Raw genomic sequence first — 15,852 nt, forward strand, 5'->3', positions numbered from 1 at the left:
GCACATGTTAAGATACATAGCACAAAATAAGCACACAATCATGCCTGTTACTACTATTTGATCACTATAGGTCTCAGTAATTAAATGACATTTTTACATATCTCACTCTATATTATGGGTGATTAACCGTTTTAATTTTAATTAAATTTAAATTTACTTTAAATTTTCAAGTAAAATTTAATGGTGTTACTGGAAATGACTAGAGAAAAATCAGATATTTTGTTGGGAAAGCTAAACAAACCTATATCTCTTCACAGTTCTAGGTCCCCTTCCTTATGTGCCAGAAATATATGAAGCCAAAATCAATAATGGATTTCAGAATGCCAGTATATTAGGAATTATTTGTGATTATCCAAAGTTAACATTATTACATTGAGTTTTTCATTTACAGATCCATGGAGCATCTCTTGACAATTTTCATTTTATCGGCATAAGCTTAGGGGCTCATATTTGTGGCTTTGTAGGAAAGATTTTCCATGGTCAACTTGGAAGAATTACAGGTAAAACAATTTTTTTCTTTTGTAAAATTTTTTTTGCACATTTTCCATTAGATTGTATTGTATTGAAAACCTTGCAGGCATAGCTAAAAACTATACCTGACTACTCCTTTGTAACTGTAGATTGTGAATTCTTTCTTAGTGATTAGAATGGTCATGAGAAGCAATATTGAGTTTTGTAGCTTTATATAAATGTCAAGGTTACATGGCAAGATTCATTCCATTCAGTTGAAATATCATTTATTCTGAGGAGGAGGAGGTCTGGTTGGTTGATATTGTTGTTCATCCTATGGGGTTGCAAACCTCTTCAGTTCCTTCAGTCCTTTCTCTCACTCCTTTTTTTGGGGTCCCTGTACTCATTCAAATGATTAGCTGCATCTGTAAGGCTCTGACTGAACATTTCAGGAGACTATATCAGGCTCCTGTCAGCAAGTACTCCTTGGCATCAGCAATAGTGACTGTGTTTGGTGGCTGCATATAGGATTGATCCCCAGGTGGGGCAATCTCTTGATGGCCCCAGAGCTCCCAGAGACTAAACCACCAACCAAAGCGTACACATTGGTGGACCCATGGCTCCAGCTGCATATGTAGTGGAGAATGGCATTGTCTGGCATCTATAGAAGGAAAGGCCTTTGGTCCTGTGAGCAATGTGAAGTCTCATTTTCCCAGTGTAAGGGAATGTGTTAAGGTGGGAGTGGATGGGTGGAAGGAGGAACTTCTTAATAAAAGCTGGGGAGGGGGGATGGGAGAGGAGGGAACCAGGAAAGGGGATAACATTTGAAATGTAAATGCATAAACTAGTCAATAAAAATATCATTTATTAATTAGCTAAAAATTTTAGCTCTGTTGTTAATTTTCATAGGTACTATGGTATTTTCATTTATTTATGCATTCCTTTGAGTACTAGACAAATCAAGTGTTGCTATTCAAGTCTGGGATATTCTTATTTTCAAGTTCACTCAGATTCACAATTAAACTTAACTATAGTTAAGGGCAGCTCACATAAATTTACATCATTTGTCAATGTCAGGTTTATTAAGCTATTATTCATATCTATATCAATAAAATAATTATGGTAATTCCAATGATTTATAAAGGATATTATTGCCATAATAAAGCTCCATTGAAGAGAAAGGAGAAGTGAATTCATACACATGCCTGGGCTTGCTTATCAATTTTTTCTACTGACACAGGTTTCTTACATCATAAAGATTTAGAGAAAGAGATAGGTGGACTTCTCAAACAGGCTAAATAAAATAGAGACAATAGAAGACTGTGAGGTGAGCAATAGTTAAAATAGCACTTATTTGTATATTAGTTTGAGTTAAAGAACAACTTGCTGGAGTCTGTTTTTTGTTTTTCCTTCTGCCCCGTGGGCAGAAGTTCTCTCTTGCTGGACTGATTTTTATTCCCACCACCTTACTATGTTCCAGAAAGTCACTATCTTAAGATTTTATTTTAGAATTCATTCTATAGATTAACATTCATATTTCATGGGTTGCAACATTTTTGCTTAAGGGTGTATAAGAAATTCTTTGGAAATATGAATGTTAAGGTAATAGGAATTTTGTTACTTGAATTGTATTGATATCTGAGGAAGATTTTTGACCTAAAGACAAAGGGTGAGACTGGTAAGGCAAAATTGAAGAGATGTTTATAATTATTAAGATGCTTATTAAGGTTTTCCCTTCACCACAAGAGGTCATGGTTACTATTAAATGTACAATTACACAGCTTACTTGTCTACTCCTTAGATAAATTTGCTAAAATACCTTATCAATCTTATGTTGAAACATCTTTCCAGAGATTGGAATGCATTTGAAGGGTGCAGATAAATATTCAGATAATGAAAGTTCTTGCTGTTTGTCAAATTTAATTTAAGTTTAAGTATGTTGGGACAAGTTTAAACTAAAATTTCATGGGCTTATGTTTATAATTGAAAATCGGGTGAGTGTAAAATAGATAAAGCTAGTAAAATATAACTCAATGGATAGCCTATGTTTTACATTTCAGGTCTTGACCCAGCTGGACCAAAATTTTCTGGAAAGCCACAAAACAGCAGATTAGATTACACAGATGCAAAGTTTGTAGATGTCATCCACTCTGATTCCCAAGGTAAAATAATAAGTCTCTATGAAGTTCGTGTTTAAAAACAAAGTGTGAGATGTAGATTCCAAGGAAGAGGTTTTAAGATGAGGAAGAGCTGCAGATAAAATGTTTGGGGTTTATTTAATTCTTCATTCTTTTGGCAGTCACTGACTTTACAATACTTCTTTGCCATGCTCAATACTGCTACTTAGGTTACTGTTTAATTTTTCATCTTAAGTGCAAACCAACTAGAACTAAGAACAATGCCAAAACCTCTGTAACTAGAAGACTAGTTCTCTATTGATTTCAATTGTCTTTATGAAGCTCTCTAACAGGATTTTGACACCATTGGTCATACAATGTTGGACAAGTGCTTTAGAAGAATTATAGAGATTCTGTCTTGAGGCCCTTTTGATTGAAGGAATGAAATGTGCAAGAGAGAGAGAGAGAGAGAGAGAGAGAGAGAGAGAGAGAGAGAGAGAGAGAGAGAGAGAGAGACAGAGAGAGAGAGAGGGAGGGAGGGAGGGAGGGAGAGAGAGAGCTTTCTGGATTTGATCTGGTGATTCTAGCATTGACTAGACTCTTCATATCAAAGAGTCTCTTAATCACTTACCAAACTCACTTCAATGTTTTTCTGCATGTATGCTATATAACTATGTTTATTGTTGTGCTACTTACCACAGCAAGGACATGGAAGCAGTCCTCACCATGAATAGATAAAAACATATAGACATTTATATAGCCATAAAGAAAAATGGGTGAAACTTGGAATCACTATGTTAAGCAAGACAAGCCAAATGTAAGCAAATATCCCCTTCCATTTTGTTTTCCCAATCTAGACTTAAAATTATGTGCATTGGGTACTTCTGGAAAGGCTCTATGGCTCAGATCATGCACTGCCCTTGGCAGAGATTCAGAGTTTGATTCTCATCACTGACATCAGGTGGCACACAACTGCTCATCATTTCAGATCCAGGGAGTATCAAATAGTTCTGGTCTCCACAGACACCTGTAGTTATATGTGCACGCCCCACACAGACACACTGACATACAAATCATTAGAAACATTTAAAATCTCTCTAGAGTTATTTTTTATGTGTGTATACATATACATATACATATACATATACATATACATATACATATACATATACATATACATATACATATACATATACATATACATATACATTATACATATACATATACATATACATATACATATACATACATACATACATACATACATACACACACACACACACACACACACACACACACACACATATATATATATATATATATATATATATATATATATATATATATATATATCCTCATGCACATATATGTACATATGGCAGGCCTGGCTCAAGGACCAGTTGTGAGTTCACAATAAGAACCTGTTGTTTCTTCTTGATGGTTGAGTAGCTTTGTTGTTTTTACCCTTATTCATTGACAGGTAGGAGATTTGTCTCCTTAACTGGCGCTTCTTGCTTTTTAGCTTTCATGTTAAACTGAGACATGCAGAAGATTCAGAGACCACACAAAAGAGCTGACTTTCTTCTAGGGCAGTGGTATTCAGCCTTCTTAATGCTGTGACCCTTTGATGTAGTTACTCATGTCGCAATGACCCGTAACCATAAAATTATTGTTGCTAAGACTTCCTAACTACAGTTTTGCTACTGCTATGAATTTTAATGTAAATATCTGTCTTATGATGGTCTTAGGTGACCCCTGTGTCAAGGTCATTTGATCCTCACAGGGATGGTGACCACTCTCATAAGGTTGAGAATCAGTGTTCTAGTGCCCCATTTAAAACAGTGGTATTCTTGGCTTGAATTCTACTAAGTGAGCACATTATAATGCTAAAAGAGAGATTCTCCACTGCTATGTTGATGGGAGGGACACTTGCTTCTATGGAGTCTGAGGACTTGCAATGAAATGATTTAAAATGCCTTTCATCTGTTGTACATCAAAACTCTTTTATCTGCTCCCCATGCTGCATATGCCCAGAATTTTATGGCTCTTTATGATATCACGACACATTGCTGGATCCTGTTGTAGGCTCTACCTAGATCAAGTTGCTGCACATTGATCCATGCCTAGACACTAATATTTATCTCAAGAACTCAATAACATGAAATTGCTTGTACCTCCAGCTGAAGTATTTCAATTTTCCATAACAGTGAGATTTCACATGTAAGTATATTCCAAAGTTTTCTGAGTTTGATATGCCTTTCAGGATCCCCATGATTATTGATTGAAATATTGGCAATAGATCAGAATTTGAACCTTCTCTAGAGCCCTGGAAATCTATAAGCAAATAGAAGCTCATAAATCATAGCTATATGGCTTATGACACCCAATCTCAAGTTGTAATCAGTAGGGGCAGCAAGCTTTGTAGCTTTTGCTCCAGAGTAAACCTAGCTAGCATCAGCAAGCCCAAGGCACCCTCATCCAAAGAGGAAGAAAAGCAAAACACTGCCCTGATAGCTACATGTGACCTAATAGTATTTGACTGTGTGCTGATCCTTGCCCATGGTATCTTAGGCTGTTTCTCTGTGGAACCTAGTCCTCTCCACTGTTGACTCTGTGTCTCCCACTCTTCACACATCCATTTAAGTTGTCAAACTTCAGAGTGGGGAATTCTCTAGCCATGCAACCTTAAAAAGGTTTCCAGTTTTGATTCTTGCTTTAAGAAGTGTTCCAGGACAATCCTTAGCAGGTGTTTTTAATTTTGTTTACTCAATTGCACTGATGACACTCTGACAAATAGTTATTTCAGTTTCTCTTATATTTTTCTCCATCACACATTTTCCACAAAGGTTTTCCTCTCCTGGCTACCTCAAAGAATAGGGATTGGCCCATAGTGAGTAGATGAACAATAAATGTGAAAAATTATTAACACATAATTTTTATAACAGTCGATTTGAAAAGGAGGTACTAGAAAATTGCTATTTTTTTTAAAGAAAAAGCATCTATATATTGTAACTCATTCATGTAATCTTAGGATTTAGGAGGCAGAATAAAGAGGGTTATTCTGAGTTTTGGGCCAGGATTCAGTTACATGGTTCTAGGGTATTTTAAGCTGTTGTTTATATATATTCCACATTTTTACATCTTTGAAAGGGGAAAAAGTAATAGGAAAAAGAAGGAGGGAGTGGGGAGAAGAAGAGATGGGGGAAGGGTTGCGGGAGAAAGAAGATGCTATCAAAGAGCAACTCCTGAAGAAAGAGTTTGATGGGTTTTAGCAGATTTTTTTTTTTTTTTTTTTTTTTTTACTGTATACAGTTGCTCAAAATATTTTAAAAGCTCTATGATTTCATGGGTGTTGTCTTCCTAGGTTTGGGCATTCTAGAGCCATCGGGACACATTGATTTTTATCCAAATGGAGGAAAAACACAGCCAGGTTGCCCGAAATCACTTTTTTCAGGTACATTAAGAGTATTTTCATTCTCATCTTTTATTGAAACTAGATATGTTTCATACAATATATCCTGATTACGGTTATATGGAATTCAAAATGATATGTGAGATTAATTTACCTTTTGGCTTTTTAATCCGTGGGCAATATTTTGAAATTAGAATATTTGCTATGGACTTAGAGGAGTTATTGGCAAGAAATAATTTAAATTCATAGTACTTAATATGCAAAGGTTACTAGTGTACGTAACAACTGGTCATAGATGAAACTTGTTTTGTGTTTTTTCAATAATTTTAGTTTGTTATTGTAACCATGAAGAACAATTTTAAGTCTTCTAAAGAGAACATCTATAGCTAAAGTATCCTAGAATATCCTAGAACTTGAATCTGATCACAAGATTTGGCCCTTATGATCAATATATTTCCACATATACACATATTTGACAAGTCCGGTCACATTTTTGTTCCACACATGGGATCAAGCATGGCTTCTGAGTGTTCTGTGGTGGTAAAGCACATGACAAAATGCCACGGTGACTAGAGACACTTGAGCCAACGAATGAAAATATGAAATATTGGCAAAAGCAAGTGACATCAGTGAATTTTAACATCACTTGCCTACAAAGACATATTTGACATTGCACCAATATTTTAAGGATATAAAGTTAGAAGGGAGAAATTCTGTAATAGTAAACATTGTTGCAGTGTGTTAGTGTAAGCCTCTCGAATTGAAGCAGCTATGCTTTGGGTATTAATACTTTAGGATAATGTTTTGTTAATTTCATGAAAAAGTCATGCTCAATTTAATATTTTGATGGGACTTTTTGATCAGTTGAACTATAACTGTATTTTCAATGCTTTGCATACATAAGAAACAGAATTTGTTATACCTTGACTGTCAGTTTTTCTTTAGTTCACTTGACCTTGATTTCATGTATTTACTGTTATTTTTGCTTGTCTTTACTCACTCCTAAGGAATGAATTACTTTAAATGTGACCACCAGAGAGCTGTTTACTTGTTCCTCGCAACTTTTGAGACAAACTGCAATTTTGTTTCATTTCCTTGTCGTTCCTACAAAGATTTTAAGAGTGGCTTGTGTGTGGACTGTGGAAGCCTTTTCAAAGACTCCTGCCCAAGACTCGGTGAGAAAAACTGCTTATTACAATTCCTTTGGAAAATGAGTAATACCATCAGGGTAGTATTTTGGTCTGGATACTAAAGTATGCTAATCTCCTAGTATATTACAGTTTGGGGAAAATTTATCAACAGGAGTAATGGTTGCTTCAGTGTATATATTCACTATTAATTTTTGTCTAAGGAATGTGCCCTCTTCTTTTCCTATGTTTAGAGGCAGAATGTCTAGGTTCTTTGTGCACTGAAGACTGTTTCTTTTTCCTTTCTTACTTTTAATAGGAAGTCTGAGGGACAAGTGAGGTGGCGTACCTCATAGCTAATTAGCTTCATATTTGCTCTCAGTAAGCAGTCAAGAATTCTTTTTTTTTTTGTATTTTTTCTTTTTTTTCAACTTTATTTTTTTAAAAACAGAGATATATGTACAGATTTTTAATAGCATTTTTTGCATGAAACTATATGAATATATTTTGACTTTTTAAAAGGTTTGATAGTATACATTAAAATCTTACTAGTTACAATGAGCATAAAGTGCACGCAAAACAAAAAATAACATGGAAATAATCAAAGTTTTATTGGTGTGTGCAGATTAAACATAATGATTTTTAAATACCAAGAATTGCTGCAAGGCTATATTCTTAGCTCTTGATTTATTCATGACTTAAGGTCTAAGTGTATCCCACTCTGAGAGGGTGCTATATGCTTCTTCTTCTTCTTCTTCTTCTTCTTCTTCTTCTTCTTCTTCTTCTTCTTCTTCTTCTTCTTCTTCTTCTTCTTCTTCTTCTTCTTCTTCTTCTTCTTCTTTTTGAGCTTCATATGGTCTATGAGTTGTTTTTTTGGGAATTCAGAGCTTTCTGAGGCTAGTATCTAATTATCAGTGACTGCATATCATATGTGTTCCTTTGTGACTGGGTTACATCACTAAGGATGATCCATTTGTCTAGGAATTTCATAAAGTCATTGTTTCTAATAGCTGAGTAATATTCCATTGTGTAAATGTACCATAATTTCTGTATCCATTCATCTGTTGTTGGACATCTGTGTTCTTTCCAGCTTCTGGCTATTATAAATAAGGCTGCTATGAACATGGTGGAGCATGTGTCCTTGTTATATATTGGAGAATCTTTGGGGTATTTGCCCAGAAGTGGAATAACTGGGTCTTCAGTTAGTACTATGTCCAATTTTCTGAGGAACCGCCAGACTGATTTCCAGAATGACTGTACCAGCTTACAACCCCACCAACAGTGGAGAAGTGTTCCTCTTTCTCCTCATCCTCGCCAGCATCTGCTGTTATCTGAGTTTTTTATCTTAGCCATTCTGATAGTCAATAATTCTATATAGTTCATGCCTTTCATATTAGTAAAACGTAATAAAGGCAGTTATGTTCTCAGCCTTTGAAAATTAAAACCTGCCAATGAAAAATAAAGAGAAAAATAAATAACCCACAAAATGATGATATGAAGTAGGAGGAGATGAAGAGGGTAATGGGTGGGTGTATAATCAATGTATGTTATGTATGTTGCCTTAGTTGGAGTTGTGTTGCTGTAAGGAGACACCATGACCACAGTAATCCTTACCAAAAAAAAAAAAAAAAAAAAAAAAAAAAAAAAAAAAAAAAAAAAAAAAAAACAAAAAACAAAACCAAACAAAAAGACAGAACAAAAGAAAGAAAGGAAGGAAAAGAAGGAGGGAAGGAAGAAAAAATGGCATTTAAGTGGGGCTTATTTACCATTTTGAGATTTAGTGCATTATTGTCATGGAGAGAAACATGGTAGCATGAAAGCAGACATGGTGCTTGAGAATTAGCTGACAGTTCTACATCTGGAGCAGCCAGCAGCCGAAGGAAGGACACTGGCCATGGAGTGAGCATTTGTAACTTCACAACCTGCTCCTAGAAACACATGCCCTCCAACAAGACCACAGATCTTATCACTGCCCCTCCCTCTAAATCTATGAGGGCCCTTTCAATCCAAACTACCAAATTCATATCATCTATATAGAAGAAACTGTGAAGGAATAAATAAGTAAATTAAAGTTGTTCAAGTAAAATGTTGAAAAAGAAAAGACTTAAAAGAATTCCAAAGATTTTTTTCAGTGTTTTTCAAAGAGAATTCCAGGTCTCAGCATATTATAAAAATATAATATCTGGTTAGTATCATGGATCGATATTACAGAAGTGCTGGCAAAGCCAAGCTCTAGGAACAGGCATTAATAAGACTGGAATGAACCCAGGGCACCTGCTCTATTCAATTTTCATTGACTACACCTGGAGCATCCCTACAGAAAGTATGACCTATGCAGGATTTGTCAAATCCGTGTATTTCCATTCCATAGATTTCTTCTGTCCACAGGACCTAATTAGGTTATTTATTCACATTTACAGAGGGGGATTCCTTTTCTAGCAATATTGCTTCTCTGTGTTTCAAGTTAAGTATAGGATTGTTTAAGAACATAAGTTTAAAAGAGAGTCAAAAATTCTAAAATACCAAATCAGTATTTTGTCTACCATGTTAATCTTAAAAGTTTTGAGGTAGACAGAAAGATGTATCTGAATATATTTAATATATTACTAATTTAATGTTTTTATAGATATGTATATATAAGAAATATATTTCATACATAAATATTTATATTGTTTATGTTCATGTATATTATGGAATGTAATAAATACTGTATATATAGTATATAGCTGATAATTTGGGACCTTTATTTTTTGAGCTAAATTGCGTGTTAAAACTTTATGTAGTTCTTCTATTATGATGAGTTTTCTAGAAAGATCTGTGAATAAAGTTTTGATTTTATAATATGATGTACATATTATAACTGATACAAGTGGATTTTAATGTCAAGTTCTAATCAGCAGAATGATTTTGTGAATCTTGGATATAAGAGTTTCTTTGAAAATTAATGTAAAGTATCTTGCATATTTTAAGGTACCTTTTAATCTATATTTGATCACATGCATTGCTATTTAAGAACATTAGTGATTAGAGGAGTTTGTGTGCTCTTTGATAGAAATTCAACTCCTGTTCCTTTTTTAAAATCTTAGGGAATCAAGCTAAACTATGGAAAGAAGAGCTGAAGAACAAAACAGAAAGATGGCCTCTTAGGACCATCGCCTTTTTGGATACTACAGGCCAAAATCCATTCTGCAGTAAGATGTTTGCATTTTTTAAAATGAGTCATTATAGACAAGCATATGTTATCAGAGATCAATGGTGGCGAGTAATCAAGTATGACATATTCACTGTTTGCAAACATGTAAATAGAAGAATCCAGTTGATTGCTTCTAAATGCAGTGGTTAGATAATAGTTAGAATAAATATAAGAAGTGAGAAAATGGTGACTGTGGGAGACAAGGGGAGAAAGACAACAGAGTCGCTGTACCTATGCAATGTTCCAGTCAACATGCACTCACATGTACTTCTGCATTCACATGTATTTCTGCACTCACATGTACTTCTGCACACACATGTACTTCTGCACTCACATGTACTTCTGCATTCACATGTACTTCTGCACTCACATGTACTTCTGCACTCACATGTACTTCTGCATTCACATGTACTTCTGCACTCACATGTACTTCTGCACTCACATGTACTTCTGCACTCACATGTACTTCTGCACTCATGTACTTCTGCACTCACATGTACTTCTGCACTCATGTACTTCTGCACTCACATGTACTTCTGCAATCATGTACTTCTGCACTCACATGTACTTCTGCACTCACATGTACTTCTGCACTCACATGTACTTCTGCACTTACATGTACTTCTGCACTCACATGTACTTCTGTACTCATGTACTTCTGCACTCACATGTACTTCTGCACTCACATGTACTTCTGCACTCACATGTACTTCTGCACTCACATGTACTTCTGCACTCACATGTACTTCTACACTCATGTACTACTGCACTCACATGTACTTCTGCACTCACATGTACTTCTGACATTCACATGTACTTCTGCACTCACAGGTACTTTCTGCACTCACATCTTCATGTTTTCAGGGCTTTTTTCTTCTTCACCTTTTCTTTTCTTCCTAATGTTGACTGTTCTTTTCTGTTTCATAATTTCAGTTTCCTACATATGTTTGTTGAGTTCACCCTTTTTTTTATTGCTTAATTCTTTATTGTTAAATATATCCCACTAATAACTTTCTAGTACTGAATTATGCTGGTCAATTATTTTTTATATTTTAATTATTTATTAATATTTTAATGCTTTTAAACACAAGGTTTTATGCTTTAAAATATGTATATACACGTGCAGTGTACAATATGAGTCCTTTGTATTGTATATTTGATATATAGCTGAGGTATAACAGCTCCAATGAACTGAGGCTATATGCAGTTATTTAACGTAACTGCCATTCCTCAGCAACCAAATCCATTGACAATTAAAGCTGTTAAGCAAATTTAGCTGTATATATTATCAAGTAATTAGGAGACTTTATAATAAGTACTTAAATATGTTCCTTAAAAACATAACATTTTCTAATTGGCTCATATTGTGTTTCTATTTTATTTTATGCTTGCACACAGGTTATAATTTAGCATTGATTTAGCCAAATTATCACCATACACATGATTATATAGCAGTTTTTTATTCTTCAAAATTGGACTTTCAATTTTTTTTCTAGAAAGTCTGACCCTTAGTATGTTGACCATTCTTCGGGGAAGGTCACACACCAAGAATCGCTAGTAAAGATAATCTGTACTCAGTGAGGAGGAGCTTTGGGAAACTCAACTGGGTGAGAAAGTTAAGGTGGGGATAGTGGATATGGAAATTTGAGAATGAGAATAAATATAATCAGGAGAAAGTCTTTGAAATCTTCAAAGAATCAAGAATAGTTCGACAAGAAACAGAATAAATTATCCATTTGTAAGGTCATTTTGTCTGAATAATTTTATTTACATATAAAATGTGCATATGTCATGAGTTCTTGTGTGTCTATTTTTATGTGTAGTAAAACAAAGTTTGAAATGTAATATGAATAACATTCTGTGGTTTTATTTTGTAGCCTATTATTTTGCTCTCAAAATAGTCGCTTTGAGTGAAACTATGAGAAATGGCTCAATTTCATTTGGTTTATTAAATGACCGTGGAGTATTGGAATACCCAAGGCTCTATGAGTGAGTATTATTTATTATCTATTTCTTTGATAGATCAAATGTTTGCTTATTTGCATATTTGTGAATGGCTTAGTATATAATTTGTAGTAAAATTTCTAAATGAAGACATTTAAATATTAGTAGCATTTTACATATCACCTATTCTCCTATTCTATGGGACAAAAGTAAATACGAAATAGATAGCACATGGTTCACAGCTCATGGGCACACACATTAGAGGAGTAGGAAAAGCCACGTATTAAACTCTTAATTCCAGTGTTCCTTCTAAACATCTTGCTTGCTCACTTTCTCAAGCTTTTAATCAATATCATCTTCATGGCGTCATAAATAAAAATCTAGTGCCATTAGTCAATGACAGCATTATACAAATTTAACATTTAGGGAACCCTGAGTTCCAAAGCTCCCAAATACATGCTGAATACACCCTTCTCCCTAATTCCAGTTGACTTTTTACATACGTATAATTTGATATGTACATTTCTAAATTTACCTAATCTTTAAGCTCATTCTTAGCTCAAATTTGTGGAACATATGTTTATTGCTTAGGTAGATTCATAAAATATAAATAAAAATTCTCTTAGATAAAATAATGATATAGAGATGGACATCTATCTATCTATCTATCTATCTATCTATATATAAATTATAGTTTCCAATGTGCTGGTTTAAACTGCTACAAAGTTATTTAATAGTGAAACCATGTCTGATGACTGAGTAAGCAATGAACTTTATTTGGAAAATATTAGGCCATAAACTCGCTATAACTTTGACCTGCTATTGGTAACCTCTGAGATGCAGGAGGCACAGTTGCTACCTCCAACATTTACTGGTGTGACATCTCAGTTAGTTATAATACCCAAACTGGCCAATTGGCTAAAGATACTGTGTCTTGTGTCTAAACATAGTATAACATACAGATTGAGTCAGTTTTCAATTAAGAGAAAAACATCCATGACTGGCTTTAAGTTTAGTTGTCGAACAATGGTAGCCTTCTTCTTAATATTGCAGTTCTATAAACATTTAATGAAAAGATCTGCAATGGCGTAAAATATAATACATAACCCATCCCATAGTAGATTTAATTTGAAGCACAGAAGAAAATATTTCAAAATTTGATATCTATGAAGATCACAAGGAAATAATATACATTGGCAAAGTACTGGAAATCTTCAAGGTGACATAAAATGAAGAGCCTCTGTCAAAGATGAAGAGAGCATCCCCAGTGCTGAAATCCTGGCTCAAAGTCAGGCCAGTGAAAAAAATCTTACATCAATATTTTCACATCGCATTCTATAAATATATGTTTAAATTCTTAAGAACCTTCACAGATTAGTGGTAACATGATAGTTGAAGGGTGAAATAATATTTTCTCCTTCTTTTAACCTCTTTTCAGTCTCTCAAAGAAGATACAAAACACATCATAGAAGAATTTGATCCAAAATCATTACTCCTTTCAGGGTTCACATTTCATTAAGACAAATTTCAATTTCTTTTCACCCAAACTCATTTACATTTAATGTGTTGTAATAAAAAATACTATTCAGTAAATAGTTTCTTAATATAGATCTCTTTAAGAAAAGAATAGTAGAATCCTTTAAAACTATTTGATGATTCTTCCTCCTCTTTTTTGTCTGGCTCACACCTCACTCTTATACATGATCTGTGAACACAATATCTTTTTTAATTTTTAATTCTTTTCTTTTTCAGAATATTTTTTTGCTATCCTGAATTTTTATTATTACAAATGAATTTTCAAATTGCTCTTTCTAACTCAATGAAGAATTGAGTTGAAAATTTGATGGTGATTGCATTGAATCTGTAGATTTCTCTTGGCAAGATGGCCATTTTTATTATGTTGATCCTTCCAATTCATGAGCATGAGAGATCTTTTCATCTTCTGAGGTCTTCTTCAATTTTCTTCTGCAGAGATTTGAAGTTCTTGTTATACAGATACTTCACTTTCGTGGTTAGGGACACCCCAAAATTTTTATATTCTTTGTGACAATTGTGAAGGATGTCAATTCTCTAATTTCTTTCTCAGCCTGTTTGTCCTTCAACTAGAAAAACGCAACTGATTGAGGTAATTTTATATCCAGCCACTTTGCTGAAGTTGTTTATCAGCTGTAAAAGTTCTCTGGTGGAATTTTTGATGTAACTTAAGTATACCATCATATCATCTGAAAATAGTAATATTTTGACTGCTTTCTTTTCATTTTGTATCTCTTTGATTTCTTTTTGCTGTCTGGTGGGTTTGTCTAGTACTTCCAATACTATATTGAACAGGTAGGTGGAGAGTGAGCAGCTTTGTATATTCCTTGATTTTAGTGGGATTGCTTCAAGCTTCTCACCATGTAGTTTGATGTTGGCTTTGGGTTTGCTGGTTTGCTGTATATTGCTTTTATTATGTTTAGGTATGGGCCTTGGATTCCTGACCTTTCCAAGACTTTTAACATGCAGGGATGTTGAATTTTGTCAAATGCTGTCTCAGCATCTAAGGAGATGATCTTGTGTTTTCTTTCTTTGAGCTTGTTTATATAGTGGATGACAATGATGTATTTCAGTATATTGAACCATCCTTGGATAAAACCTACTTGATCATGGTGAATGATTATTTTGATGTATCCTTGGATTCTGGTTGCAAGAATTTTATTGAGTATTTTTCATCAAAGTTCATGAGGGAAATTGGTCTAAAGTTTTCTTTCTTTGTAGGGTCTTTGTGTGGTTTAAGAATGAGCATAATTGTGGCTTCGAAGAATGAGTTGAGTAGTGTTCCCTCTATTTCTATTTTGTGGAATAGTTTGGAGAATATTGGTATTAGGTCTTCTATGCAGTCAGATAGAATTTTGCACTAAACCCATTAGGTCCTGGGTTGGTTTTTGTTTTGTTTTGTTTGTTTGTTTATTTTTGTTTTTATTATGACAGCTTCTATTTCTTTAGGGGTTATGGGGCTGTTTAGATGTTTTATCTGATCATGATTTAACTTTGGTACCTGGTATCAGCCTAGAAATTTGTTCATTTCCTCTAGATTTTCCAGTTTTGTTGAGTATAGGCTTTTGTAGTAGGCTTTGATGATTTCTTCAATTTCCTCCGTGTCTCTTGTTATGTCTCCCTTTGTGTTTTGTAAATATGGATACTCTCTTTGTGCCTTTCAATTAGTCTGTCTAAGGGTTTACTGATCTTGTTGATTTTCTCAAAGAATCCGCTCTTAGTTTTGTTGATTCTTTTTAGAGTTCTTTTTGTTCCTATTTGGTTTATTTCAGCTCTGAGTTTGATTATTTCCTGCAGTCTACTACTCTTGGGTGTATCGGCTTCTTTTTTGTTCTAGAAATTACAGTTGTGCTGTCAAGCTGCTAGTGTAGGCTCTCTCCAGTTTCTTTTAAGTAGGCACTCAAAGCTTTGAGTTTTTCTCTTAGGATTGCTTTCATTGTGTCCCATAAGTTTGGCCATGTTGTGCCTTCATTTTCATTAAATTCTAAAAAGTCTTTGATTTGTTTCTTTATTTCTTCTCTGACCTAGCTATCATTGAGTAGAGCATTGCTTAGTTTCCGTGTATGTGTAGGATTT

The 15,852-nt window shown here is 34.2% G+C and overlaps 1 protein-coding gene across 1 annotated transcript in view; it reads left to right on the plus strand.

Moving 5' to 3' along the window:
- LIPI (lipase I) overlaps window positions 1–15,852 on the plus strand; it is a gene marked incomplete at both ends in the record, with an annotated part of 32,733 nt that overhangs the window by 9,346 nt on the left and 7,535 nt on the right. Inside the window, 6 exons of the mRNA XM_080919230.1 lie at window positions 392–500; window positions 2,511–2,612; window positions 5,932–6,021; window positions 6,987–7,154; window positions 10,193–10,297; window positions 12,177–12,288. Of these exons, the coding sequence (XP_080775356.1) occupies window positions 392–500; window positions 2,511–2,612; window positions 5,932–6,021; window positions 6,987–7,154; window positions 10,193–10,297; window positions 12,177–12,288 (686 nt within the window). The remainder of the gene's footprint in view (window positions 1–391; window positions 501–2,510; window positions 2,613–5,931; window positions 6,022–6,986; window positions 7,155–10,192; window positions 10,298–12,176; window positions 12,289–15,852) is intronic.

Source organism: Micromys minutus, assembly GCF_963924665.1.
Source record: "Micromys minutus genome assembly, chromosome: 7".
NCBI classification, from domain to species: Eukaryota; Metazoa; Chordata; class Mammalia; order Rodentia; family Muridae; genus Micromys; species Micromys minutus.